At 38.2% G+C, this 27,572-nt stretch overlaps 2 protein-coding genes and 1 non-coding gene across 4 annotated transcripts in view; 2 read left to right on the top strand and 1 right to left on the bottom strand.

Annotated features, from left to right (window-relative positions):
- The window catches only part of BRD7 (bromodomain containing 7), a 55,311-nt gene that overhangs the window by 9,379 nt on the left and 18,360 nt on the right, over window positions 1-27,572 (top strand). For both annotated transcript variants that reach the window (XM_007992833.3, XM_007992837.3), the window contains exons 3-8: window positions 4,906-5,035; window positions 5,355-5,412; window positions 9,678-9,822; window positions 20,203-20,313; window positions 25,670-25,854; window positions 26,876-26,999. In XM_007992833.3, the coding sequence (XP_007991024.1) occupies window positions 4,906-5,035; window positions 5,355-5,412; window positions 9,678-9,822; window positions 20,203-20,313; window positions 25,670-25,854; window positions 26,876-26,999 (753 nt within the window). The remainder of the gene's footprint in view (window positions 1-4,905; window positions 5,036-5,354; window positions 5,413-9,677; window positions 9,823-20,202; window positions 20,314-25,669; window positions 25,855-26,875; window positions 27,000-27,572) is intronic.
- Window positions 7,551-7,654, top strand: LOC119627778 (small nucleolar RNA U13). The gene has a single exon (XR_005244010.1). It is a non-coding gene; the product is annotated as a small nucleolar RNA U13 (small nucleolar RNA).
- Window positions 13,766-15,470, bottom strand: LOC119627701 (small ribosomal subunit protein eS27-like). Its single transcript, XM_073015364.1, has one exon. It carries the CDS (start codon window positions 14,096-14,098, stop codon window positions 13,847-13,849), a length of 252 nt encoding a protein of 83 aa, XP_072871465.1. The 5' UTR covers window positions 14,099-15,470; the 3' UTR covers window positions 13,766-13,846.

Genomic DNA, 27,572 nt, shown 5'->3' with positions numbered 1-27,572 from the left:
TTAATGTGCATCTCTGCTGTTATAAACATGTTTATTTTTTTAAATGAGTTATTTAATGAACATCTCTGCTGTTCCATTCTGAGCTCTGTAAGAGTAGGGTTGTATGTATTTTCTCTTTCACTATATAGCCACGCAGTAAAGCCTCATTTATTGAATGAATGTCCATCATGTGCTAAGTAATGTGCTAAAACTTCACAAACTTTAATCCTTAAAATAGCCCTGTGAGGTATGTATTGTTTTGTCTATTTTAAAGATTAGAAAATTAGACTCCAAAAAATTACATAGTTTATCCATGATGCCATAGCTAATTGCATAGTTTATCCATGATATCATAGCTTTGCCACCTACTAGTGATGAGGCCAGAATTTAAACCCACTTTATAAACTAACTGTAAACTCTTCTTCCTTAACTACCTGAAGTTACATGGCACTAATATTTTTGCTTAGTTTTCTCTGTGTAATTAACAGAATTTACTATTAACCAGAACTATGTTAACTTATGGTTTTACATAACTGTATTCCTTTAATAAGTGACATTGACAACAGGATTCTACAGCGTACTCTGAATTATGAAGAAGAAAATGCGAAGGTTGGAATCAGAATTTTAGGTGGAGAGAGACCTGTAGAGATCAAAGCCTTGTGTTGTACAGATGGGAAACTGAGTCTAAAACAGTGGGGTACCTTGTTAAAAGTCATATGCTGGTGAACTAGAAACTAGATCTCCAGATTCTCAGTCTGGAAATAGCATGCTACAATATCTCTATTCAGTTTAGGGTAGTTTCCAAGCGTATGTTTTTATATTCTTTTTTCTTTTGGACTCCCTAGCCCCGAAGACTTCTTACTTTACTGAATAATAAAGTAGTTACTTTATATAAAGGATAACTAGGTAAAGATACTAGTTGGGGTAGTTCAGAAACATTATACCCTCCGTTGGTACTTTTTCCACTTGGCTAGTTCGTAATTGACCATCTCTTTAACTCTGTAAGATAAATAATAACAGTTAAATCTCCATCTTGCGTGTGATAAAGAGGTCTGATGAGAGTAAATGAATTGCCTAAGGTCACAGTGGTTTTTTACTTTATTCTTTTAGTTCTTTTTTTTGAGACAAGATCTGGCTCTGTTGTCCAGGCTAGGGTGCAGTGGTGCAATCTTGGCTTACTGCAACCTCCACCTCCTGGGGCTCAAGCCATCCTCCCATCTCAACCTCCCAAAGTAGCTGGGACTACAGGTGCACAGTTTTGTATCTTTTGTAGAGATGGGATTTTGCTTTGTTGCCTAGGCTGGCCTCAAATCCTGAGCTCAAGTGATCCACCCGCCTTGGCCTCCCAAAGTTCTAGGATGATGGGTGAGCCACCACATCCAGCCAACAGAGTGTTTTAAGGATGAAGCTGGACTCCTAGAGCATAGGTTAGCAAGCTGGCCAACAGTTTTAGTAAATAAATTTTTATTGAAACACAACCAAATTAATTCATTTACATATTATCTGTGGTGGTTTTCATGCTACAACATACTATAAAGCAGAGTTTAGTAGTTGTGACAGACCTTATGGGCCACAAAGCCTAAATATTTACAGTTTGGCTATTTTTGGTTTTTGTTTTGTTTTTGAGACAGAGTCTTGTTCTGTCGCCCAGGCTGGAGTGCAGTGGTGCGTTCTCAGCTCACTGCAACCTCTGCCTCGTGGGTTCAAGCAATTCTCCTGCCTCAGCCTCCCAAGTAGCTGGGATTACAGGCATGCACCACGACCCACAGCTGATTTTTGTATTTTTAGTAGAGATGGAATTTCTCCATGTTGGCCAGTCTGGTCTCAAACTCCTGGCCTCAAGTGGTACACCTGCCTCAGCCTCCCAAAGCGCTGGGGTTACAGGCATGAGCCACTGCACTTGGCCCAGTTTGGTCGTTTACCAAGAAGTTTGCTGGCCCCAGTTCTAGACTCTTGGCAGTGACACTGTACGAGTTTTTTCTACCTGGGAGAGTGCATACTGCCTCTCAAGCTGTCCTTTCTTCATGGGTCATATTTAATAGGAAGGAATCTGTGTCTCTGTGGCTGTTATTCTGTAGAACGGGTATTCTAAACTTGCCAGTCTACCAAAGATCCATACCAGTGTCTCTGGACGAAGGATTTAAAATTTTCAAAGTTAAGAATTACTGCAACAGAATATGTTGTGAGGTGGTGAAAATACATTAAGCAACTAACAGTGGTGACTAGGATCAAGCATGAGTTCATTTTATAACACTGCTCTCTGGAGCTTTTAAAACAACCATATATTCTGTATTAGGTGCTTTGGATTCTGAAAATAGAGTGCAAAGATCTAGATCATTGATTCTCAAAGTGTGGTCCCGATACCAGCAACACCCACATGGCCTGGAAACTTGTTAGAAAGTACAAATTCTCAGTCTCTACCCCATACCTGCAGATCAGTAATTCTAGGGACAAGACCCAGCCATCTGTGTTTTTAATGAGACCTTCAGGTGATTCTAATGCACACTAAAGCTTGTAAACCACAAGGGGACCTCAGAATTTTTGTTTCTTGCCAAATCTTAAATCATCCTGATGCTGACAGTCTGGGGACCATGCCTTGAGAACCGCTGCTCTGGATACTAGAAATAAAAAATAGGGTATAGGCCAAGAAAATAGCTTTTTGAGTCCATAAGATCCTGTTGAGAATCTTGATTTTGATGAGCATAAAATGGGCATTGTTGGACAATTTTACTTCAAAATTTAAATTTTAAAAATGCATACATGTATGTATATATATGTATTTTTTTCCTCTAAGGAAAGAAGAGGGCAGACAGAGATGAAGCGTCCCTTATACCCTTTCAGAGTCCCATTTCTCTCTTTCCTTCTAATAGAGAGAACCACTCTACTGAATTTGGTGTATATCACATGCATGTTTTTATAATTACAAGTTCTGTATAAATCTGTAAACAGTGTATGCTTACACATTTTTATACTTACCTCGTAACAGATAATTGTTCTGCAACTTTTTCTCCAGACATTATTTCTGAACGTTATCCATGTTGATACAATATCATTTTAGCTCATTTATTTTACCTGTTATGTAAATACGACACAATTTATTAATCCATTTTCCTTTTAATAGGCATTGGATTATTCCTATTTTTTTACTATTTTAAACAATGCTACAGTAATCTTGTACCAAGTCTCCATGTAGACCATACGACAGGAAATTTCTCTGGTATATGCACAGACAGTAGCAGTTGAGAAGTAGGATAAAGGCTTTGCTAGCTTTGATAGATATTGCTAATTGCTCTGCTAAGGATTGTTCCTATTCACCCAATTGCAAGGTATGAAAATCCCATTTCTCTACATTTTTATCAAAACTTGACATTTCAGACATTTTAAATGTTGCCAAAGAGAGGTGAAATAACTCTAGTTTTTAAGTCTATAATTACCCAAGTTCCAGGGAGCTTGAGCTAGTTCTCATGTTCTCAACATTTCACGTTTCTTATTCTGTGAGTTACCTGTAACATCGCTTATCTGTTTCCTTTTTGGATTTTTTGCCTTTTTGCATAGATTTATAGATACTCTTTACAGAATCTTTCTTAATGTTTTATAAGTTGTGTTTCAAGTACTTTATTTCAGTCTATCGTTAGATTTTTAACTTGGTTCATGGATTTTGTTGAGATACCGAAATTTATCAACTTAATATCAGATGTATCAAGTTTTTCCTTAAAACTGTATTCTTTTTTTTTTTTTTTTTTTTTTGAGATGGAGTCTTGCACTCTCGCCCAGGCTGGAGTGCAGTGGTGCGATCTCAGCTCACTGCAAGCTCCGCCCCCTGGGTTCACGCCATTCTCCTGCCTCAGCCTCCCGAGTAGCTGGGACTACAGGCGCCTGCCACCACACCGGCTAATTTTTTTTTGTATTTTTAGTAGAGACGGAATTTCACCATGTTAGCTAGGATGGTCTCGCTCTCCTGACCTCATGATCCGCCCGCCATGGCCTCCCAAAGTGCTGGGATTACAGGCTTGAGCCACTGTGCCTGGCCAAAAATTTATTCTTTTTATATCTTATTTAAGAAAGTCTTTTTCTATTCTTGGGTCTTAAAGATGCTTTACTTTCATCTGAAGTTCTGAAGCTTTGCTTTGTACATTTAAGTCTTTATCTGGAATTCACTTTTGTGTATGGCATGAAGTAGAACTCAAATTCTATTTTCTCTTTTCAGGTAACCAGTTGTCTCAGTACCACCCTTTTGTCATTGACTTATAATGTCACCTCTGTGATATACTAAGATTATTCTATGTACATGGGTCTGTTTCTGTACTCTGATCTCTTCTGTTGGTTTATTTGTCTGTCAGACCCACATTGTCTTATTATCACATTACACAAATAATATCTGGTAAGACATATCATCTTACTCTGACCTGTTTCAAAACTATTGTGTTCTTAATCGTTCACTCTTCAAGGTAAATTAATGTAATTGGCATGTCGAATTCCATGAAAATTTTTGTTTTTAAATTTCAATTGGCATTACATCGAATGTATTGATAACTTGAGAGAGGACTGACTCTTTCAATTCATGAACATAGTATATCTCCTTTATTCAGGCCTTCTGCTGTGACCTTCAATACGTTCAATAATGTTTCAGTTTTTCCCAAAAGGTTTTGGGTATCTTTTATTAGATTTATTTCTATACACACTATGTTGCTTTTTTGGATAGTATTGTTTTTCTAACTGGTTATTTCTGGCATAGAGACGCCCTTTTTTTTTCCTTTGTGAACATATTATTCTCTCCTTTTCCAGTAGATGGCTGTAAAATACATTGAGCTCATTATTAAGAATATTTTCTTTGCAATGATGTCTTTTTACCCCTTAAAATGATTTGTGTATTTAAAGATACTGGTTCTGAAATATTTCTAAATTATCTCCCTTTGTTCCATTTAGGAGGATAAAAAGAAGCGAGATCGAGACCGGGTGGAGAATGAGGCAGAAAAAGACCTCCAGTGTCACGCCCCTGTGAGATTAGACTTGCCCCCTGAGAAGCCTCTCACAAGCTCTTTAGCCAAACAAGAAGGTTGGAATAACTCTGAATTAACTATCCTGAATGAGGATGCTGCAATTATTATAGCTCAGGAAAATAGTGGGGTTTTAGCTCCTAAGTTGGAGCTTTGTAATTGAATTTTTAAGTTTTTTCTCTCAAACTGCATAAGAGCTTTAAATTAGCTTCAATTTTGGATTGATACTCTCAAAACTTCAATATATTTTTAAGATAAATGGAATTTCTGTATGAGGTATTTAATAATGGCTATTATTAAATAGAAAATGATCTAGTAAATAATACTCTCTAGAATGCTCCTTTTTAAAACACCCTTTTCCCTTCTTCTTTGCTCTAGAAGTAGAACAGACGCCCCTTCAAGAAGCTTTGAATCAACTGATGAGACAATTGCAGAGGTAAGTGTTTTTCCAATATTTTTATAACATAGAAATTAAAATGGTAAATGTGTCGCATCCAAACCACATTGTGCCTAACTCCAAACGTACTTGATTTTAGTGAATGATAAATATTTTGCCTGGCAGCAGAAGTACTCCAAGAGGCTAACTTTTAGATATTCTTTATTTGGTTTGTTTCCCTGGCAACTTGAAGAGTGTTACATAATACTTTTAATGACAAATTTCTGTCTCTAAAGTAATTTCTGATGTTAAAACTTTAAGCCAGGAATAAACAATACAGCTATTTCCACTTTGCTAATAGATAGAAATACCTTCTGTGTATTTGTACAATGCTTATCATGCCATGAATGTTTAACAGTTATTAAGTATGGGACAAAAAATAAAACACCATGAATAGGAATTATGGCCTTCTTTTAAAAGCAGAAATTTGTTTTTAAAATTTCAGTGCCTAGATTAAGCCAATGTTGAGTTCTTAAAAGGGAAAAGAATAACTCAGTCTTTATAAAACATTTATTTTGGGACGGGTGCTGTGGCTCACGCCTGTAATCCCAGCACTTTGGGAGGCCAAGGTGGGCGGATCACGAGGTCAGGAGATGGAGACCATCCTGGCTAATACGGTGAAACCCCATTTCTACTCAAAAATACAAAAAGATTTGCCGAGCATGGTGGCGGGCGCCTATAGTCCCAGCTATTTGGGAGACTGAGGCAGGAGAATGGTGTGAACCTGGGAGGTGGAGCTTGCAGTGAGCTGAGATTGTGCCACTGCACTTCAGCCTGAGTGACAGAGCAAGACTCCACCTCAAAAAAGTAAAATAATAAAATAAATAAATAAATAAAAATAAATATTTATTTTGATACCTCTCTTTACTCAAAGATATTTACATTATTTGCAAAGGGTTTATGGTTGTAGAGCATACATTTTTACAGTGGACTTTCTTTCATTGTATTGAACTTAAGTCAACCCAGAACACATTGTAAATAATTTTTCTCTAATGTAATCTGTATTCAATGCCTGTTTAGGTTTGCAGTTAAGATCAGAAGTTAGCCGAGTATAGTAGCTCACACCTGTAATCCCAACACTTTTTGGGAGGCTGAAGTGGGAGGATCACTTGAGGCCAAGAGTTTAAGACCAGCCTGGACAACATAGTGAGACCCCATCTCTACAAAAAAATTAAAATCCTAGTGTGGTTGCACACACCTGTAGTCCCAGCTGCTCCAGAGACTGAGGTGGAAGGATCACTTGAGCCCAAGAGGTTGAGGCTGCAGTGAGCTGTGATAGCACCATTGCACTCCAGCCTGGGCAGCAGAATGAGACCTTTTCTTAAAAAAAAAAAAAAAAAAGAACTTACTGGTTTCTCTTCTTTTTTGGTGTTTGAGAAAAATTACATCTGTAGTCTTTATATTTAAATAACTCATTCATTACTTCACTACTTGTCCAAAGGGAGTGAGTAGGTATTGGGTATTCCATTGCAGTTTACAAGGTGTGACTGTAAATGTCATGACTGCCTTACAGTTTTTCTTGCAACATAAGACCAGAATGTAAGTTAATGATGTCACCTTAAAAGAAATGACTTAATTAAAAGAAGACATTCAAATGGCCAATAGGTATATGAAAAAATGCTCACCATCACTAATAATCAGAGAAATGCAAGTCAAAATCACCGTGAGATACCACCTCACCCCAATTAGAATGCCTGTTATCAAAAGACAAAAAAAGAAAAGCTGGCAAGAATGTGGTAGAGAAAGGGAAATTGTATATATTGGTGGTGGGAATGTAAATTAGTATCGCTATTATGGACAACAGTATGGAGGTTCCTCAAAAAATTAAAAATAGAACTGCCATATGATCCAGCAGTTCATCTACTAGGTATATATCCAAAGGAAATGAAATCAATATGTCCAGGAAATACCCGTACTCTCATGTTAATTGCAGTGCTATTCATCGTAGCCAAGATGGAATCAGTTTAAGTGCCCATCAATGGATGAATGCATTTTTTAAAATGTGGTATGTATACACAATGGAATATTAATTCCACCATTAAAAAGAATGAAATACTATCATTTGTAACAACATGAATGAACCTAGAGGACATCATGTTAAATGAAATAAGCCAAACACAGAAGAACAAATACTGTGCATCCTTTTGTAGTTCATAAGTGAAATGATTGGGTTTTCATGTTCCTTCGTGAGATATACCACCCTCAAACTTTGTTACAACGTCAGCACATTACCAATCTGATGTGAAGACAGAAAATATGGTGAGGGCACAAATATGACATCATCTCATTCATGTGGGATCTTAAAAAGTTGATTTCATACAAGTAGAGAGTAGAACAGTGTTTACCAGAGGCGAGGGAAAGGTAGAGGTGGTCAGCAGGTACAGAATTACAGTTAGATAGGAGGAATAAGCTCTGGTGTTCTGTTGCACAGTAAGGTGACAGCAGTCCACAACCATTTATTATATACATCAGAATAGCTAAAAGAAAGGATTTTGAATGTTCTTATCCCAAAGAAATAACAAGTGTTTAGGGTGATAAATATGCTAATTACCCTGATTTGATCATTACACAGTGATACTGAAGTATCCTTGTATATATGTATGTCAGTATATATGTGTCGAAACGTCATACTGTACCCTCTAAATATGTGCAATTATTATATGTCAATTAGAAACAAAATCTTAATGAAAAGAAAACACTTCAGAAAGTATTTCTTAGTCTAAAGTCGTTAGCATTGTTAAAAACATTTTGGGAATTAGAACCCAGAGCCACACTGTTTTTGATTAGTTTTAGTGATTGGATGATTCCTTATCCTTACCAGGAGCTAAGCCTGGTTAAAAAAAAAAAAAAAAAACTAGTTCATCAAGTTTGATAATAGCATTTTTGGTCAAAACTAGATGGGGCTCTGTATTAAAATGATTGACCTAGGAGTTAGATAATTTCCTCCAAAGGGTAGCTTCAGGAGTCCACCCAGAGATGAATGCTGCCGTTACGGTAACTCCTGTGGACGGTGCACATTTTGATGTATAGGTCCTGACTGGGTATTTTTGCTTGTTGTCATTTTTCAGTCTCATTGCTTAGGCACCCTACTCTGAAAAACAAAGGCAGATTCACATAGACCTGAATCAGATTTCAACTCTTTTATTTAATGCATGGCTTAGGATAAATAATTTCAACCTCACTGAACCTCAGTATCCTCCAGTGGTGGAGGATACCACCACTTTGATGGCTTTTGTGAGGATTAGATATAAAATATGTCAAGTGCCTGCCACTTGGACTAGCAACATGGTAAATATGTTTTTAAAGTTGTTGTTATTTTTTAAACCATATTTTTACTGTTACTCTGTGGAGTAAGAAAACTCTTGGTATGCCAGATTTCCAGAAGGAAAAAAAAAAATCAGCATAATGATTTAATCATATAAAGCACTCATTCTCAACCTGACATTACTGGAAATACAAATGCCAAATACTCAAATCCCAATGCCAATACTCACCCGTGGAAATATCACTGCCTGGACCCTACTCTTTTTCCCCAAGAGCTTCTGATACAGTGGGTCTAAGCTGAGTCTTCCTCCCGCTTCTTCCCTGCATTGGAATTTTTTTAAAGCTCCTGTGTGATTCTAATGTACAGCCAGTGTTGAGAATCTGTGATGAAGAGCACCAGTTTTCAAATTTGGGTTTCTGATTTTGGGGTTTTTTTGGTCTAGTCTTGTTTTGGCACACATATGGAGATATAAAGAGGAGCTTTTTAATGTCGGTTTTTTTTAGCATACCCCACATATGCATGATAGAAGTTATATCCATTGATGGAGAAAGTAGACATACATGGACCAGAAATGCAAGCCTATTAGAAGTTAATATGGAGGATTGTAGATGTATGTTAATAGTTACTATTTCAGCCTTTTCCCCTTTGGTTAATTAAAAATATGCAGTGCTGATCTCCCAAAGGTTAAAACATTGGTCAGTTAGTTGAGGTTTATTTTGCTTCATTTTTTCCTATATAGGTGGAGCTGTTAATTAATGAGGCTTTGTATTTTATAAGAAAGAAATCTCCATCCTGAGGGTACAGCTAGTATGTAAAACTTACTTGTTATTAAATAGTTAATAGACTTTAAAATCATTTCTTCAGTTTTCAGTTAAAAATATGTTAACATATTACAAATTCTTTCTGCATCTGAAGGGTTTCCTCTGACTTATGCTCCTAAACCGTTAGATTTGTTTGTAATAGAATAAAATATAACATTGTCTTTTGCATATCTTCACAGAAAAGATCCAAGTGCTTTCTTTTCATTTCCCGTGACTGATTTTATTGCTCCTGGCTACTCCATGATTATTAAACACCCAATGGATTTTAGTACCATGAAAGAAAAGATCAAGAACAATGACTATCAGTCCATAGAAGAACTAAAGGTAATTCTTCAGTCCTATATACACAAAATCTTGGTAGAAATCTGCATATCTGATATTCAGAATCTTTCTCATTGACCTTTTATTTTGCAAAGAATTAAGTTTATTTTAAGATCCAATATCTCTGTGTTTTTTTTGCTTCAGAAAACTTTTTATGAGCTTGGTGATGGAAAACCAGATGAAATAGGTCATCTGATACCTTTCATTCATAATTATTTTTGTCTTTAGTGAAATTTTGAGTTTGATATGTGTTCCACAGTATATTTTTTCCAACCTTAGAGTGAAATTTTTAGCTTTAGATCAATACAAGTAAAATTAATATTTTAATGAAAGTTGAGGGTTTTTTCTATTTCTAGACATATAAGGTATGCATATTATATTAATCCATTCTTTCACTGCTATAAAGAACTGCCTGAGAGTGGGTAATTTATGAAGAAAAGAGCTTTAATTGACTCACAGTTCCACAGGCTGTACAGGAGACGTGGCTGGAGAGGCCCATGGAAACTTACAGTTGTAGTGGAACATGAAGGGGAAGCAAGCACATCTTCACATGGCAGCAGGAGAGAGTGAAGGGAGAAGTGCTACAAACTTACTTTTTTTTTTTTTTTAAGATGGTTTACATTTTTTTAATTAAGTTGTTTTTTTTTGTTTGTTTTAATTTAAGTTCTAGGGTATATGTGCACAACATGCAGGTTTGTTACATATATATACGTGTGCCATGTTGATGTGCTGCACCCATTAACTCGTCATTTACATTAGGTATATCTCCTAATGCCATCCCTCCCCCCTCCCCTGACCCCACAACAAGCCCCAGTGTGTGATGTTCCCCACCCTGTGTCCAGGTGTTTTCATTGTTCACTTCCCACCTCTGAGGGAGAACATGCGGTGTCTGGTTTTCTGTTCCTGTGTTAGTTTACTAAGAATGATGGTTTCCAGCTTCATCCATGTCCCTACAAAGGACGTGAACTCATCGTTTTTTATGACTGCATAGTATTCCATGGTATGTGTGTGCCACATTTTCTTAATCCAGTCTGTCATTGATGGACATTTGGGTTGGTTCCAAGTCTTTGCTATTGTGAATAGTGCCGCAGTAAACATACATGTGCACGTGTCTTTATAGCAGAATGATTTATAATCCTGGGGGTATATACCCAGTAATGGGATGACTGTATCAAATAGTATTTCTAGTTCTAGATCCTTAAGGAATCACCACACTGTCTTCCACAATGGTTGAACTAGTTTACAGTCCCACTAACAGTGTAAAAGTGTTCGTATTTCTCCACATCCTCTCCAGCACCTGTTGTTTCCTGACTTTTTAATGATCGCCATTCTAACTGGTGTGAGATGGTATCTCATTGTGGTTTTGATTTGCATTTCTCTGATGGCCAGTGATAATGAGCATTTTTTCATGTGTCTGTTGGCTGCATAAATGTCTTCTTTTGAGAAGTGTCTGTTCATATCCTTCACACATTTTTTAATGGGGTTGTTTGACTTTTTCTTGTAAGTTTGTTTGAGTTCTTTGTAGATTCTGGATATTAGCCCTTTGTCAGATGAGTAGATTTTCCCCCATTCTGTAGGTTGCCTGTTGACTATGATGGTAATTTCTTTTGCTGTGCAGAAACTTTTTAGTTTCATTAGATCCCGTTTGTCAATTTTGGCTTTTGTTACCATTGCTTCTGTTGTTTTAGTCATGAAGTCCTTGCCCATGCCTGTGTCCTGAATGGTATTGCCTAGGTTTTCTTCTAGGGTTTTTATGGTTTTAGGTCTCACATTTAAGTCTTTAATCCATCTTGAATTAATTTTTGTATAAGGTGTAAGGAAGGAATCCAGTTTCAGCTTTCTACATATGGCTAGCCAATTTTCCCAGCACCATTTATTAAATAGGGAATCCTTTCCCCATTTCTTGTTTTTGTCAGGTTTGTCAAAGATCAAATGGTTGTAGATGTGTGGTATTATTTCTGAGGGCTCTCTTCTGTTCCATTGGTCTGTATCTCATGTTTTGGTACCAGTACCGTGCTGTTTTGGTTACTGTAGCCTTGTAGTGTAGTTTGAAGTCAGGTAGCATGATGCCTTCAGCTTTGTTCTTTTGGCTTAGGATTGTCTTGGCAATATGGGCTCTTTTTTAGTTCCATATGAACTTTAAAGTAGTTTTTTCCAATTCTGTGAAGAAAGTCATTGGTAGCTTGATGGGGATGGCGTTGAATCCGTAAATTACCTTGGGCAGTATGGCCGTTTTCACGATACTGATTATTCCTATCCGTGAGCATGGAATGTTCTTCCATTTGTTTGTGTCCTCTTTTATTTCGTTGAGCAGTGGTTTGTAGTTCTCCTTGAAGAGGTCCTTCACATCCCTTGTAAGTTGGATTTCTTGGTATTTTATTCTCTTTGAAGCAGTTGTGAATGGGAGTTCACTCATGATTTGGCTCTCTGTTTGTCTCTTATTGGTGTATAGGAATTCTTGTGATTTTTGCACATTGATTTTGTATCCTGAGACTTTGCTGAAGTTGCTTATCAGCCTAAGGAGATTTTGGGTTGAGACAATGGGGTTTTCTAAATATACAATCATGTCATCTGCAAACAGGGACAATTTGACTTCCCCTTTTCCTAATTGAATACCCTTTGTTTCTTTCTCCTGCCTGATTGCCCTGGCCACAACTTCCAACACTATGTTGAATAGGAGTGGTGAGAGAGGGTCTCCTTGTCTTGTGCCAGTTTTCAAAGGGAATGCTTCCAGTTTTTGCTTATTCAGTGTGATATTGGCTGTGGGTTTGTCATAAATAGCTTTTATTATTTTGAGATACGTCCCATCAATACCTAGTTTATTGAGAGTTTTTAGCATGAAGGCTGTTGAATCTTGTCAAAGGCCTTTTCTGCATCTTTTGAGATAATCATGTGGTTTTTGTCTTTGGTTCTGTTTATATGATGGATTACGTTTATTGATTTGCATATGTTGAACCAGCCTTGCATCCCAGGGATGAAGCCAACTTGATCGTGATGGATAAGCTTTTTGATGTGCTGCTAGATTTGGTTTGCCAGTATTTTCTTGAGGATTTTTGCATCAGTGTTCATCAGGGATATTGGTCTAAAATTCTCTTTTTTTGTTATGTCTCTACCAGGCTTTGGTATCAGGGTGATGCTGGCCTCATAAAATGAGTTAGGGAGGATTCCCTCTTTTTCTATTGATTGCAATAGTTTCAGAAGGACTGGTACCATTTCTTTTGGTACCTCTGGTAGAATTTGGCTGTGAATCCGTCTGGTCCTGGACTTTTTTTGGTTGGTAGGCTATTATTGCCTCAATTTCAGAGCCTGTTATTAGTCTATTCAGGGATTCAGCTTCTTCCTGGTTTAGTCTTGGGAGGGTGTGTGTGTGTCCAGGAATTTATCCATTTCTTCTAGATTTTCTAGTTTATTTGCATAGAGGTGTTTTAGTATTCTCTGATGGTAGTTTGTATTTCTGTGGGATTGGTGGTGATATCCCCTTTATCATTTTTTACTGCGTCTATTTGATTCTTCTCTCTTTTCTTCTTTCTTAGTCTTGCTAACGGTCTATCAATTTTGTTGATCATTTCAAAAAATCAGCTCTGGATTCGTTGATTTTTTTGAAGGGTTTTTGTATCTCTATCTCTTTCAGTTCTGCTCTGATCTTAGTTATTTCTTGCCTTCTGCTAGCTTTGGAATGTGTTTGCTCTTGCTTCTCTAGTTTTTTTTATTGTGATGTTAGGGTGTCAATTTTAGATCTTTCCTGCTTTCTCTTGTGGGCATTTAGTGCTGTAAATTTCCCTCTACACACTGCTTTAAATGTGTCCCAGAGATTCTGGTATGTTGTGTCTTTGTTCTCATTGGTTTCAAAGAACATCTTTATTTCTGCCTTCATTTCGTTATGTACTCAGTAGTCATTCAGGAGCAGGTTGTTCAGTTTCCATGTAGTTGAGCGGTTTTTAGTGAGTTTCTTTTCTTTTTTTTTTTTTTTTTAATCCAAAATGTGTTTATTGAGATGGTTTCCCACTCATCTTGATTCAGAGTGCTTTTAGTGCTGCTTCTTCCTAAAGGAACATCCTTCTGTAAGCCTTGCTTTTCCTCCTGTAGGCTGGCAAAGGACAGTGGAGCAGCCAACACACAAAACTACCGTTTGTGCATGGCTGAAGACCATGGTGATTTTATAGCATCCTGGGCATTTCACATCCATGAAGTAGGAATTGGGGCTCTGCACCAGGCGTTTCTTCTTGTGTTTCCTCTTCTCTTTTGGGGAGGGATGAAGGAGATCCTTTGCGAGAGGCATGTTCTCGTGTGGGTAGGTCGTCACTGCCAGAAAGGCAAGTGAGTTTCTTAATCCTGAGTTCCAGTTTGATTGCACTGTGGTCTGAGAGACAGTTTGTTATAATTTCTGTTATTTTACGTTTGCTGAGGAGTGCTTTACTTCCAACTATGTGGTCAATTTTGGAATAAGTGCAATGTGGTGCTGAGAAGAATGTGTATTCTGTTGATTTAGGGTGGCAAGTTCTGTAGATGTCTATTAGGTCCGCTTGGTGCAGAGCTGATTTTAATTCCTGGACATCCTTTTTAACTTTCTGTCTTGTTTATCCATCTGATGTTGACATTAGGGTGTTAAAGTCTCCCATTATTATTGTGTGGGAGTCTAAGTCTCTTTGTAGGTCTCTTAAGGACTTTCTTTATGAATCTGGGTGCTCCTGTATTGGTTGCATATATATTTAGTATAGTTAACTCTTCTTGTTGAATTGATCCCTTTACCATTATGTAGTGGCCTTCTTCATTTGTTTTCATTTTTGTTGGTTTAAAGTCTGTTTTATCAGAGATGAGAATTGCATCCCCTGCTTTTTTTTGTTTTCCATTTGCTTGGTACATCTCCATGCCTTTATTTTGAGCGTATGTGTGTCTCTGCACGTGAGATGGGTCTCCTGAATACAGCAAACTGATGGGTCTTGACTCTGTATCCAATTTGCCAGTCTGTGTCTTTTAATTGGAGCGTTTAGCCCGTTTACATTTAAGGTTAATATTGTTATGTGTGAATTTGATCCTGTCATTATGATGTTAGCTGGTTATTTTGCTCAGTAGTTGTTGCAGTTTCTTCTTAGCATTGATGGTCTTTACAATTTGGTGTGTTTTTGCAGTGGCTGGTACTGGTTATTCCTTTCTGTGTTTAATGCTTCCTTCAGGAGCTCTTGTACGGCAGGCCTGGTGGTGACAGAATCTCTCAGCATTTGTTTGTCTGTAAAAGATTTTATTTCTCCTTCACTTATGAAGCTTAGTTTGGCTGAATATGAATTTCTGGGTTGAAAATTGTTTTCTTTAAGAAATATTGGCCCCCATTCTCTCTGGCTTGTAGAGTTTCTGCCAGGAGATCTGCTGTTAGTCTGATGGGCTTCCCTTTGTGGGTAACCCGACCTTTCTCTCTGTCTGCCCTTAACATTTTTTCCTTCATTTCAACTTTGGTGAATCTGACAATTATTTGTCTTGGAGTTGCTCTTCTCAAGGAGTATCTTTGTGGTGTTTCTCTGTATTTCCTGAATTTGAATATTGGTCTGCCTTGCTAGGTTGGGGAAGTTCTCCTGGATAATATCCTGAAGAGTGTTTTCCAGCTTGGTTCCATTCTCCCCCATCACTTTCAGGTATACCAGTCAGACATAGATTTGATATTTTCACATAGTCCCATATTTCTTGGAGGTTTTGTTCATTTCTTTTCGCTCTTTTTACTCTTAAGCTTCTCTTCTTGCTTCATTTCATTCATTCAATCTTTAGTCACTGATACCCTTTCTTCCACTTGATTGAATTTGGCTACTGAGCCAAATTCAAATGACGCTTGTGCATGCGTCACGTAATTCTGGTGCCATGGTTTTCAGCTCCATCAGGTCAGTTAAGGTCTTCTCTGCTCTGTTTATTCTAGTTAGCCATTTGTCTAATCTTTTTTCAAGGTTTTTAGCTTCTTTGTGATGGATTTGAACATCCTTCTTTAGCTCAGAGAAGTTTGTTATTACTGATTGTCTGAAGCTTTCTTCTCTCAGCTCGTCAAAGTCATTCTCCTACCAGCTTTGTTCTGTTGCTAGTGAGGAGCTGCGTTCCTTTGGAGGGGGAGAGGCGCTCTGATTTTTAGAATTTTCAGCTTTTCTGCTCTGTTTTTTTCCCATCTTTGTGGTTTTATCTACCTTTGGTCTTTGATGATGGTGACGTACAGAAGGGGTTTTGTGTGGATGTCCTTTCTGTTTGTTAGTTTCCCTTCTAACAGTCAGGACCCTCAGCTGCAGGTGTGTTGGAGTTTGCTGGAGGTCCACTCCAGACCCTGTTTGTCTAGGTATCACCAGCGGAGGCTGCAGAACAGCAAATATTGCAGAACGGCAAATGTGGCTGCCTGATCCTTCCTCTGAAACTTCGTCTCAAAGGGGCACCCGGCTGTATGAGGTGTCAGTCGGCCCCTACTGGGAGGTGCCTGCCAGTTAGGCTACTCGGCGGTCAGGGACCCACTTGAGGCAGTCTGTCCATTCTCAGATCTCAAACTCCGTGCTGGGAGAACCACTACTCTCTTCAAAGCTGTCAGACAGGGACGTTTAAGTCTGCGGAAGTTTCTGCTGCCTTTTGTTCAGCTGTGCCCTGCCCCCAGAGGTGGAGTCTACAGAAGCAGTCAGGCCTCCTTGAGCTGCGGTGGGACCCACCCAGTTCGAGGTTCCTGGCTGCTTTGTTTACCTACTCAAGCCTCAGCAATGGTGGGTGCCCCTCCCCCAGCCTCGCTGCCGCCTTGCAGTTCGATCTCAGACTGCTGTGCTGGCAGTGAATGAGGCTTCATGGGCATGGGACCCTCCGAGCCAGGCGCGAGATATAATCTCCTGGTGTGCTGTTTGCTAAGACCATTGGAAAAGCACAGTATTAGGGTGGGAGTGTCCTGATATTCCAGGTACTGTCTGTCATGGCTTCCCTTGGCTAGGAAAGGGAATCCCCCGACCCCTTATGCTTCCGGAGTAAAGCGATGCCCTGCCCTGCTTCAGCTCACTCTCCGTGGCTGCACCCACTGTCCAACAAGCCCCAGTGAGATGAACCCAGTACCTCAGTTGGAAATGCAGAAATCACCCGTCTTCTGCATCGCTCACACTAGGAGCTGTAGACTGGAGCTGTTCCTGTTTGGCCATCTTGGAACCTGTCGCTACACACTTTCAAACAACCAGATCTTGTGAGAACTCACTATCATGAGAACAGCAATGGGAAAATCTGTCTCCATGATCAAATCACCTCCCACCAGGTCCCTCCCCCAACATTGGGGATTACAATTCAACATGAGATTGGGGTGAGGACACAGAGCCAAACCATATCACATATACTCTAAAGTAAAGGATAAATTGGCTTGTCCAGAAATACTAAAGAGAAGTTTAATTACATTTTCTAATTTGATGAAAGTTAATTGCTTTCTTGAGTTCATTTTGGCTATATTTGTTGAGCATATTTTCTTCAGCTTTAAGAAGAGAATAGAAAATTTACAAGGACCTGAAAGCTTCTAAGATAATATATATATATCTGTTATAGATGAGGTTTTTCCCATTTGGGGGAGTGTCCTGGTGTGTGTTGATTTCAGGGAAAGGAACCATGTATATTAAAATTTACTATGTATTCAACAGCCACAAACTTAATTGGTTTAGATAATATCTGTTTTATCTCTACTTTTTTTGCATAACCATGGTAGTGCTCACCTGACCTAGGGGTTAGATGCTAATTGGTTACCCTAATTAGTTATTATCCTAAAAATAAAATAAGATAGTGTCTTTACAGCTGGGCACAGTGGCTCACGACTGTAATCCCAGCACTTTTGGGAGGCTGAGGCGGGTGAATCACGAGGTCAGGAGATCAAGAGATCAAGACCATCCTGGCTAACACAGTGGAAACCCTGTCTCTACTGAAAGTACAAAAAAATTGGCTGATGGTGGTGGGGGGCACCTGTCGTCCCAGCTACTTGGGAGGCTGAGGCAGGAGAATGGTGTGAACCCAGGAGGCAGAGCTTGCGACAGAGCGAGACTCCATCTATTTAAAAAAAAAAAAAGATAATTTCTTTACCTAGTCCGTTTTTTCCTCCACATATTGATAAGCAGAGATTTATGAAGAATACCAGTGTTTAGTGCCCTTTACTATTGAGTTTATAGGTAATGTTCCATTTTCTCCAAAGAACCTGAATTACATTCTCTCTTATTTAGAGAAATGGAAACTTTTCCCAACTTTTTATCTGGTGAAAATTAGGCTAAAACTGTTTATTTCCGCTTATTTCTGACCTTACCATTGCTTGATGGAAAAGAATTTCACAGCTTTTTGGTTTTTTTCTTTTTGTGAATGATTTTCTCTGATCTTTCTCTTATAGTAAGAAGAGTAGAAGTGTATCCCCAGAGTGTTTTTAAGCAGGTTAGGGTTTATCATAATTGAAAGGAATTGGTATCTTAGCTCTTTAGAATTTCTACATTGCCACTTTTTTCTAGGGAAAGCTCAACAGCCTAAAGTAATATTTATTCAGTTCGTTTGGTGGTTGAAATAAAATGTGTGTGTGTGTGTGTGTGTGTGTATGAAAAGTGTGCAGGAAGACATAGCTTTTTGAATGACCAGTGCCGTCACACACAGTTCAGTAAAGACCAGCACATTGTGTTAAGATTTAAGGAATCTACAAATTGCCTTGATAGATCAGTCCTGTGCTCATTAGAACAGTTCAGTACTCTTGCCAGTTCATAGGCCCATTATCTGGCCAATTATAGGCCAAATGGTCACTTAGTTTGAGTATATGTAGTAGTCTAGTGTCTCACTTCACTTGCGTCCCATGCCCCCAAATACGTATGTAGTTTTGTTTTGTTTTGTTTTGTTTTTGAGACCGAGTCTCACTCTTGCTCAGGCTGGAGTGCAGTGGCATGATCTTGGCTCACTGCAACCTCCACCTTCAGGGTTAAAGCAATTCTTGTGCCTCAGCCTCCCGAGTAGTTGGGACTACAGGCGTGTGCCACCACACTCAGCTAATTTTTTTGTATTTTTAGTAGAGACAGGGTTTCATGGTGTTGCCCTGACCGGTCTCAAACTCCTGGACTCAAGCAGTCCACCTGCCTCAGCCTCCCGAAGTGCTAGAATTATAAGGGTGAGCCACTATGCCCGGCCTAGTAATTCTTAACAGAATGGAAGCTTTTCCAAATATCTGTAACAAATGTCTTTAATCTAGGGTCCTTTGGGTACCATGATGAGCCTTTAGAGGGACCAAGAACCTAGTAAAATTACATGAAGACTTTTGTGTTCAACTGTGTGTGTGTGTGCGCTTAAGGATGGTCCCATAGCTTTCCTCAGATGCTTAGAGATCCAAGATCTGGCAGAGTCCTAACTGTTGATAGAGTCATGGCCCAAACTGAAGATCCACATATACTTCATCCACTTTAATACCAAATTTATTGCGACCCTTCAATCAGTCTTACATACTTTTACATAGAACTCAGTCTACTTATTTTTGTGCTATTTAAGTGTTCTAACCTGTCATTGCTATTAAATAGTGGAATTTGAATGTTTTTGTTTTTTAGAGAAATTTGTAGGGGGCAGATTCTGTTTTCTTCGGTTTTTCTTTTAACTTAGTAAGGCCTTGGCATAATGAATCGCAATAGATGTAACAATTACTTAACCATGAAAGCATGCAGTGGGGTCAAGTTCTCCAGCACATACGCAGACTTTGAAATTTAAGCCAAAAAGACAGTTTTGGTAATTTGGCTACTCCAGTTACATGTTTTAACTCCTTGAGGTTGTATGGTTTATTTCACATTGGCGTGGTTTTGCAACATTCTGCAAATTATGTTTAGTTTATGATAGTATCCAAACACATAAAAATAGTGTAAATGTTTTAACATTTTTTGCTCAGTTAATGTGAATTTGGCAGGAAATACTGCGATAATTTAGGACTGCTCCGTTTTCAGTCAAGATCTGAAATAAAATGTTCAATTCCTAAATGGAAATTTAAGATGTTTGCTTTAAAGCTAGGAGTAATATTTTTTTTAATTACATGAACTACTCAGCTAAGATCATTACATATGAAATAGAAGTATTTTCTTCACATTTTTTTTTATGTGCAGTAAGATTATACTGAAGAAACCCATTTAAAAGTTTCATTCTGGGATCTCAGTTTATATGCAGGTACTATAAAATATTTAAGAATTTGGGAAATAATATAACGTATTTAAATACATTTAGCAGTATTTGTTTTGTTGGTGAGTCTTAAAACTTAATAAATTGCTGTTAGTATTGTTTAGTAAATAGTGAAAGAAAGGGATGTTGTTGCTTTTTAAATTTTTAGAGGACCTGTATGGTTTTAACCTGGGGGTGTGGGGTAGTTTGTTTTGCATTAATTCATTTTCTCCCTTAATATTCTTTCTGCAGGATAACTTCAAACTAATGTGTACTAATGCCATGATTTACAATAAACCAGAGACCATTTATTATAAAGCTGCAAAGAAGCTGTTGCACTCAGGGATGAAAATTCTTAGCCAGGTAAGGGAAACTCTTTGTCATAAATAATAGTTATTAAAATCTGTGTCCCTGCCGGGCGCGGTGGCTCACGCCTGTAATCCCAGCACTTTGGGAGGCCGAGGCGGGCGGATCACGAGGTCAGGAGATCGAGACCATCCTGGCTAACACGGTGAAACCCCATCTCTACTAAAAATACAAAAAATTAGCCGGGCGTAGTGGTGCGCGCCTGTAGTCCCAGCTACTTGGAGGCTGAGGCAGGAGAATGGCGTGAACCCGGGAGGCAGAGCTTGCAGTGAGCCGAGATCGTGCCACTGCACTCCAGCCTGGGTGACAAAGCGAGACTCCGTCTCAAAGTCTCAAAAAAAAAAAAAAAAAAAAATCTGTGTCCCTGTTTGTTGGCCATAGTAATACAGGTACAATACAGTATTTATTTTATTAGCAGATTATATTAAAGTAGAAAATACTAAATGAAAAAAATTTTAATAAAGAGAAGAAAAGACAGGAAAATTCTTACTTGGAATCAGTACAAATAAATATTGGCATTCACTTGTAATTATCTCTTTAGAGATAAAACATCAGCTTGAAACATCAACCTGAATTCCAGGATAAGACTGGCTGAATTGTGAGAACTCTGAAGAGGAAAGCTCTCTGTTTGCATTTGTAGGGGTGGAATCTAATGTTGGTCAGTCCTGTCAGAAGCACAGAATTTCTAGTAAGAAAATACAGTCATGCACTGCATAATACTGTGTATACAGACTGCATATACAATGGTGGTTCCATAAGATTGTAATGCTGTATTTTTACTGTACTTTTGCTATATTTAAATACACAAATACTTCACATTGTGTTACAGCTGTCTACAGTATTCAGTATGGTAGCATGCTGTACAGGTTCCTAGCCTACGAGCAATAGGCTATATCATTTAGCCAGTTGTCTGGTAGGCTGTACCATCTAGGTTTGTGTAAGTGTACTCATTGATGGTCACACAACAAAATTGCCTAACAGTCCATTTCTCAGAATGTATCCCTTCATTAAGCTACATGTGACTATATACAAATGAAAAAAAATTCGAAACTGTCTCAAAACCACCTCTCCACAAGAGCAGACTCTTCCTTAAAGGATAAGAATTAATGCATAGTAAGACATTTGAGGTCAGAGAAATGTGTGTGTAGGCACAGACACATCATCATCAAACTGTAGGAAAGAGCTTAAACATGAGATACTGTACACAGTGGCAAAAATTACGAGTATCACCAGGAAGACAGTTGATAAAAGGCTTTGAAGGGTAAACTGAGATGATCACTGTGCATCCGCTAGAAAAAATAACTCACAAGATAAGCCATATCTTTTGAGGTTTTTCTCACCACTCTGAGTGGGAGAAACCTATTAGTAAGAGACCTCTTTAGGGGACGAATCAAGGGTGATCCTGGCACCATACCGTGGCAGGCAGGCAGGCAGAAGAGAGTTAATTTTAGCTCTCTTCCACTAACTTGTGGACCTTGGGCAAGACATTAACTACCCTGGGACTCAGTGTTCTCATCCCTGAAGAAGGGTTTAGTCTGTGATCTCCAAGATGATTTCTAGCATTACTGTTCTGATTCTAGATAAGAGGTAGAGTAGAGAGGATACTATGAAAAAGAACCACAAGGTAGGACAGGGATTTTGCAAAGAAGAAATGAGTGGGTATGAGACACTGGTAGAAGGAGAAAGGAATCAGAGTCGAGAGCTTGACCTCACATTCAGGGGAGTTAAAGGATGATAAAAATAAGTCGTGCATCTGCACATGGTTTTCCGATTTTTATGGTGATTCATTTTTCTGTATTATAGTTTTACATTTAAAGAAATGCCTTGGTGTGCAGATGTCTGAGTGTCTGTGTGCTTGGCTGAGAGATTCTTGGATTTGCTTAACTAGAGAAAGAAAAACATGTTTGGATTGTTGATTATTCTTGCGCTCCTAATATTTAGACAACATCAGTTCCCACCCTTTCCTAAAGACTTGGGAAACTAATGGAAACCAGTTACCCATCTTTGACAACATTTGCAGAGGAAAGAGCAATATGAAATGTTTACCCATTCTTTGCAGGAAGACTCAGAATCTAGAACCACGCCGTGTTCCAGGTTTAAAGACCTGGAAATGCTTCTTGTTACTGCATTTGAAGTAAAAATGCATTTAACAGATGCAGCCTGCCTTTAGTCATTCCAAAATATGTACATTGAATTGGGTGGTTGGAGCCTAATTTTTAATGACCTTTGATTTACCGCTTCCTTAAGTAATGTAGTTAATACAACAAGCAAAAGATGCCATTATCTCTTGTATTTTACTGGCGTGTGGAATGGTTGAAAGCACAGAAAATAAAACTTTCTTCTCCGCTTTCCCTTCCCTCTCTCCCTCTTTCTTTCTCTCTCTGTTGTCTTCCTTTTTTTTCAGAGCTTTTGCTGTTGAGGAGCCCCACCCATCCTGTGTTATTAGCTTCCTGTTGACTGTTCTCTCCACCCTACATGGGAGGGGTCGTCACAACAGTGATTTTTTTTTAAACGTTTAAATTTAGACGTTTCGAGTTAACTCTTCAAATAGTTTGTGCTCCAAGAGAGCCCAGCACACCCTTCCATGAATGGTGTCTTTTCAAAGATAACTGTTTTTGAATGTTCGTTAAAAAGATTGTAGAGTAGTCACTCATTTTTTCAGTTATACTCAAATAGCAACTATTCGTAGACGTGTTATTTTTATAAAGAATGAACAGATGAGGACAGGCGCAGTAGCTCACGCCTGTAATCCCAACACTGGGAGGCCAAGGCGGGCGGATCACCTGAGGTCAGGAGTTTGAGACCAGCCTGACCAACATGGAGAAATCCCGTCTCTACTAAAAATACAAAATTTGCTGGACGTGGTGATGCATGCCTGTAATCCCAGCTGCTCAGGTGGCTGAGGCAGGAAGGTTGAACCCGGAAGGCGGAGGTTGTGGTGAGCCAAGATCATGCCATTTCCAGCCTGGGCAACAAGAGCGAAACTCGGTCTCAAAAAAAAAGAAAGAATGAACAGATGAAGAGTAACTTTTTATCTCCTAAATAAATACTTGAGTAAAATGCTACATTGTAGTACAAGCAAAGTAGTACAAACAGTACTATTTGTAGCATGGTGGTTTTGAAATCAGACCAATCAAGGTTCAAGTCCTAGCTCTACCCTTTGGAAGCTGTGTGACCTTAGCCCAGGTAACCTTTCTCAGCCTTTTTCCTGTCCTGTGAAGTGGGGATAATAATAGTACTTACCTCATGGAATTGTGTCTGGTACATGGGTAAGCACTAAGTAAATGTTAGCTATATTATTAGCAAAGAACCAGCCCTGTTAGCCATTTAATATTGTAAAATTGAAGATCAGTAATATGCTGACTTGGAGGCATTTTAATTACCAAAAAAAGAAAAAGACATTGCTTTCAAAGGAAAATTAAACTTCACTCTTTCCTGGGACTTGTTTCAAGGTTTAGAAACTTCCTCTAATTGAATTTATTTTGTGCGTGTCATGTTTTTTAAAATCCCAAAGTGTTCTTAATGTAAGTTCTGCTTTATAAAATTCTAGAGTGGAAATAAAATTATTACCAAGAACTTAACAGAAATAATTAAACTAATATTTTTAATGTAGCAAAATAAAACGTGTTTTTAAAAATCAAATAAGATTGCTTTTTGTTGTTGTTTTTTGTGTTTTTTGTTTTTTTTGAGACAGTCTCACTCTGTCACCCAGGCTGGAGTGCAGTGGCGCAATCTCGGCTCACTGCAACCTCTGCCTCCCGGGTTCAAGCGATTCTAATGGATTTGCTTTTTAAACGATACAATTGATTTTGTCAAGGATTCAGAGAAACTATCAAACACTAATGTAAATTAGTATGTAAATTAGTATACCTTTTCTGGAAGGCAGTAATTATCAAAAGCCTCAAAAATACTCATTCCCTTTGACTTTGTTTCCTTTCTAAGAGTTTGTCCTAAAGAGATAGTGGTTCCTAGAGAGATTTATTTATAATGATGTTTATGGTACTTTTATTTATAATAGTGGAAACATGGAAATCTACATGTTCAATCATAGGCCATTAATTAAATCATGATGTAGATGTGGGATTAAATAGTTATTAAAATATTTTAAATATCTATTGATATGGAGAGGAAATGCTTATAATTTATTAACCAAAAAAATGCTTTTTACTAAATATTCAGTATAATTCCAATTTGCTAAGATATGTAATGGTTGGAAAAGTACTGGAATGATAAACTTGTTAACACTGTTCTTCTCTGGATGATACATTAAGAAGATTTTTATTTTCTCCTCTACCCGTATTTTTATTTGTCCACAATAAAATATATCGCTTTAATGGTTTTAAGATTAATTTAAAAGTCCAGTAAAAAACAGCAAGAACTGTGTTCGTGAGGATCTCACCATCTGCACTACTAATAGAGCGTGGTGTGATGAGGAAAGGCCCAACACGAGTGACAGCAAGCCTAGTCTTAGTTGCTGGTTTAGTGACCTTAGGTGAGTCATTTGTTGTTTCTGGGCCACGTTATGCTTGTTTGAATGGCCTCTGGTTCTTTCTAGTTCTTAGTTTCTGTTACTCCACAGAAGTCTTCCCTGCTGTTGCTGTGCAACCCTAAGGAGGTTGCACTCTGTATTTTACCCAATGATAACTCTCAGAGTAACAGGCAAGGTAGTCATTAGAAACAAATATGCCTTCTTAAAATTTACGCAGAAACCTCGAGCCCTTAACTACAGTGAAAATTTCACAGCGCATCATTGCAGCGGAAAATTAAGCACATGTTTCACAGAATAGAAACAAGACTTCTTTCGTTAGTGAAACCATTTTGCACTCTGAGGAAGGAACTATGCCACCAGCCTGTCTTCTCCTCAAAGCTTGTTGTTTTCCCACAGAGTGAAATGCCAGCGTCATCAGTGAGCACCCCGGGCTACCAGAATGGAGAGGAACTTCCCACGCTCACATGCCCTAGGCTTTGATACACCTAACAGTTCTTACCTGTCAAAAGATAAGCCAGTCTGTTAAACACAAAATGTTAACAGACCATTAAACTAAATTTTACTCTTCCAATTCAGTACTTCAAAGAATACTTCGCCTTAATTCATACTTTCTCCTCTGTTAACTTTCTGATAGGGCAATAAAGTTGTAAAGCTTTCTATGAAGTTGGAAATTAAATTTTAAGAATTGAAGGTATAGGCATTATCATGGTTTCCAAACACAATACTCTCTTGGTATATGATTACATTTCATTGTTTTTCTTCCCTGGTTAATGACAGGATAAGTACAAACTCCTGTGGGAAAAAATGCTTTACTTTAAAAGTTAATGACAAACATATAATAAGAATATTTTTGAATATGTTTAGGAAAGAATTCAGAGCCTGAAGCAGAGCATAGACTTCATGGCTGACTTGCAGAAAACTCGAAAGCAGAAAGATAGAACAGACACCTCACAGAGTGGGGAGGACGGAGGCTGCTGGCCAAGAGAGAGAGAGGACTCTGGAGATGCCGAAGCACACGCCTTCAAGAGTCCCAGCAAAGAAAATAAAAAGTAAAAGATCTTTGGGATGTTAAGGTCAAACTGTCTTCTTCAAGCTAGTAAGGGGGAGAAATACTGATTCAGGGCCTGACTTGGGAAGACCAAGTGCTAGTGTGTCCGTAGTGGTGGTGTTTGGGCATGAAAGTCCATTTTGATGGTGTAATACCCCTCTTCTCATATGAAGCACTATATGGGATTGTCCAAACAGTTCAGAAAGCAGTTCTAATATATATTCTTACTGAAGTAGTTTTAAAACCTATAAAGTATCTTTTGGGACTCATATGGTCAGTGAGTTTATTTAAATAGAACTGTTTGTTTAAAAAAAAAAAATGCAGAGTCATTACCTCCTTCCATAAAGCTGCAAGGAGCTCAGTGGGAGCACAGTCACTGCTGTGTCTTAAGCAGATGAGCTGTCACTGCAGCGTGCCCATGTTTTCCACCCAACATCAGCTGGTGGGAGCAACGCTGAACCACTGTTCCACCCAGGCAGCCACCTGTGAAGCTGGCAGCAGCCGCGTCTGCTCACTCACACCACTGGGAGCCAGCCCTGACTGCTCAACACCTCACTGCCAACTTTGAGGAGGGTAGTAGTTAGCAGTTTGGGATTTTTGCTGTCATAATGCAAAGACAGTAGTAAACTAGTGACAAGTTTTTCTTTGTTCTAAGGTTTACACACTTCAGTGCTTGTTTTAAATTTAAATTTTAAAAATCAAACTTTAAAAGAACAATGGTATATTCTTCTCCCTTACAAAGTACTGTTTGAGGTAGAACTAATTTTTTTGTAAGTTCCCAGAAAAACGTTTAACACAAGTAACACTGAACAGAAAAAGGTAGGGAAATAGCATGTTAGGTGTGCCTTACTGTTTCTGTTCTTTAATTAGAGACCCTTAACCAGGTCATCAAGGAAGTAAGTTTCAATGAGTGACTGTAGTCCAAATGTCTCCACTTTAGTTGTATTCATATTTAGAATTCATTTGAATGTTTTCATCTTATCTTTGTTTTTTTTTTACTTAGTATTAATGTGTGTTTTCAGGAAAGACAAAGATATGCTTGAAGATAAGTTTAAAAGCAATAATTTAGAGAGAGAGCAGGAGCAGCTTGACCGCATCGTGAAGGAATCTGGAGGAAAGCTGACCAGGCGGCTTGTGAACAGTCAGGTGATTGAGCTTTGCCTTTCTTTTCTCTACCTACTGATTTGGGACATCTGAAACTTTTAGTTTTTAAGTTGCTTGCATATTTTTTAATCCATGTCTGCCATAGAGCTCTTCATCAGTATAATACTTAGCAGGAAAAAAATTAATAACAGACGATTCCCTACAATGAGTTTATCAGGATGTTAAATGCGTTTTCAACTCATGATATTTTCAACTTACAATGGGTTTATTGGATGTAACTCCATTGTAAGTTGAGGACCATCTATGTTCATTTATAAAGTACATGATTAATCTTACCCACTTTTACTGGATTTTTTAAAAAGGAAGTTACGTTCTAAAATGGGAAAATGAACTACATAATTTAAGTTTACAAGAAAACATTTGTATTCTGGTCTTTTGAAATCATATTGTTTAGCACATTGGTTTTATTTAATTTTAGATTCAAGGGGTACATACACAATTTTGTTACGTGGGTATATTGCATGATGTTGAGATTTGAGCTTATCTTGAACCCATCACCCAAATAGTGAACATAGTACCCAGTAGGAAGTTTTTGAACCCTTGCCCCCTTCCCTC

The sequence above is a fragment of the Chlorocebus sabaeus genome, chromosome 5 (assembly GCF_047675955.1).
Source record: "Chlorocebus sabaeus isolate Y175 chromosome 5, mChlSab1.0.hap1, whole genome shotgun sequence".
NCBI classification, from domain to species: domain Eukaryota; kingdom Metazoa; phylum Chordata; class Mammalia; order Primates; family Cercopithecidae; genus Chlorocebus; species Chlorocebus sabaeus.
Note: the sequence above shows the minus strand (reverse complement) of the source record. Positions and strands in the feature narration are given on the sequence as shown.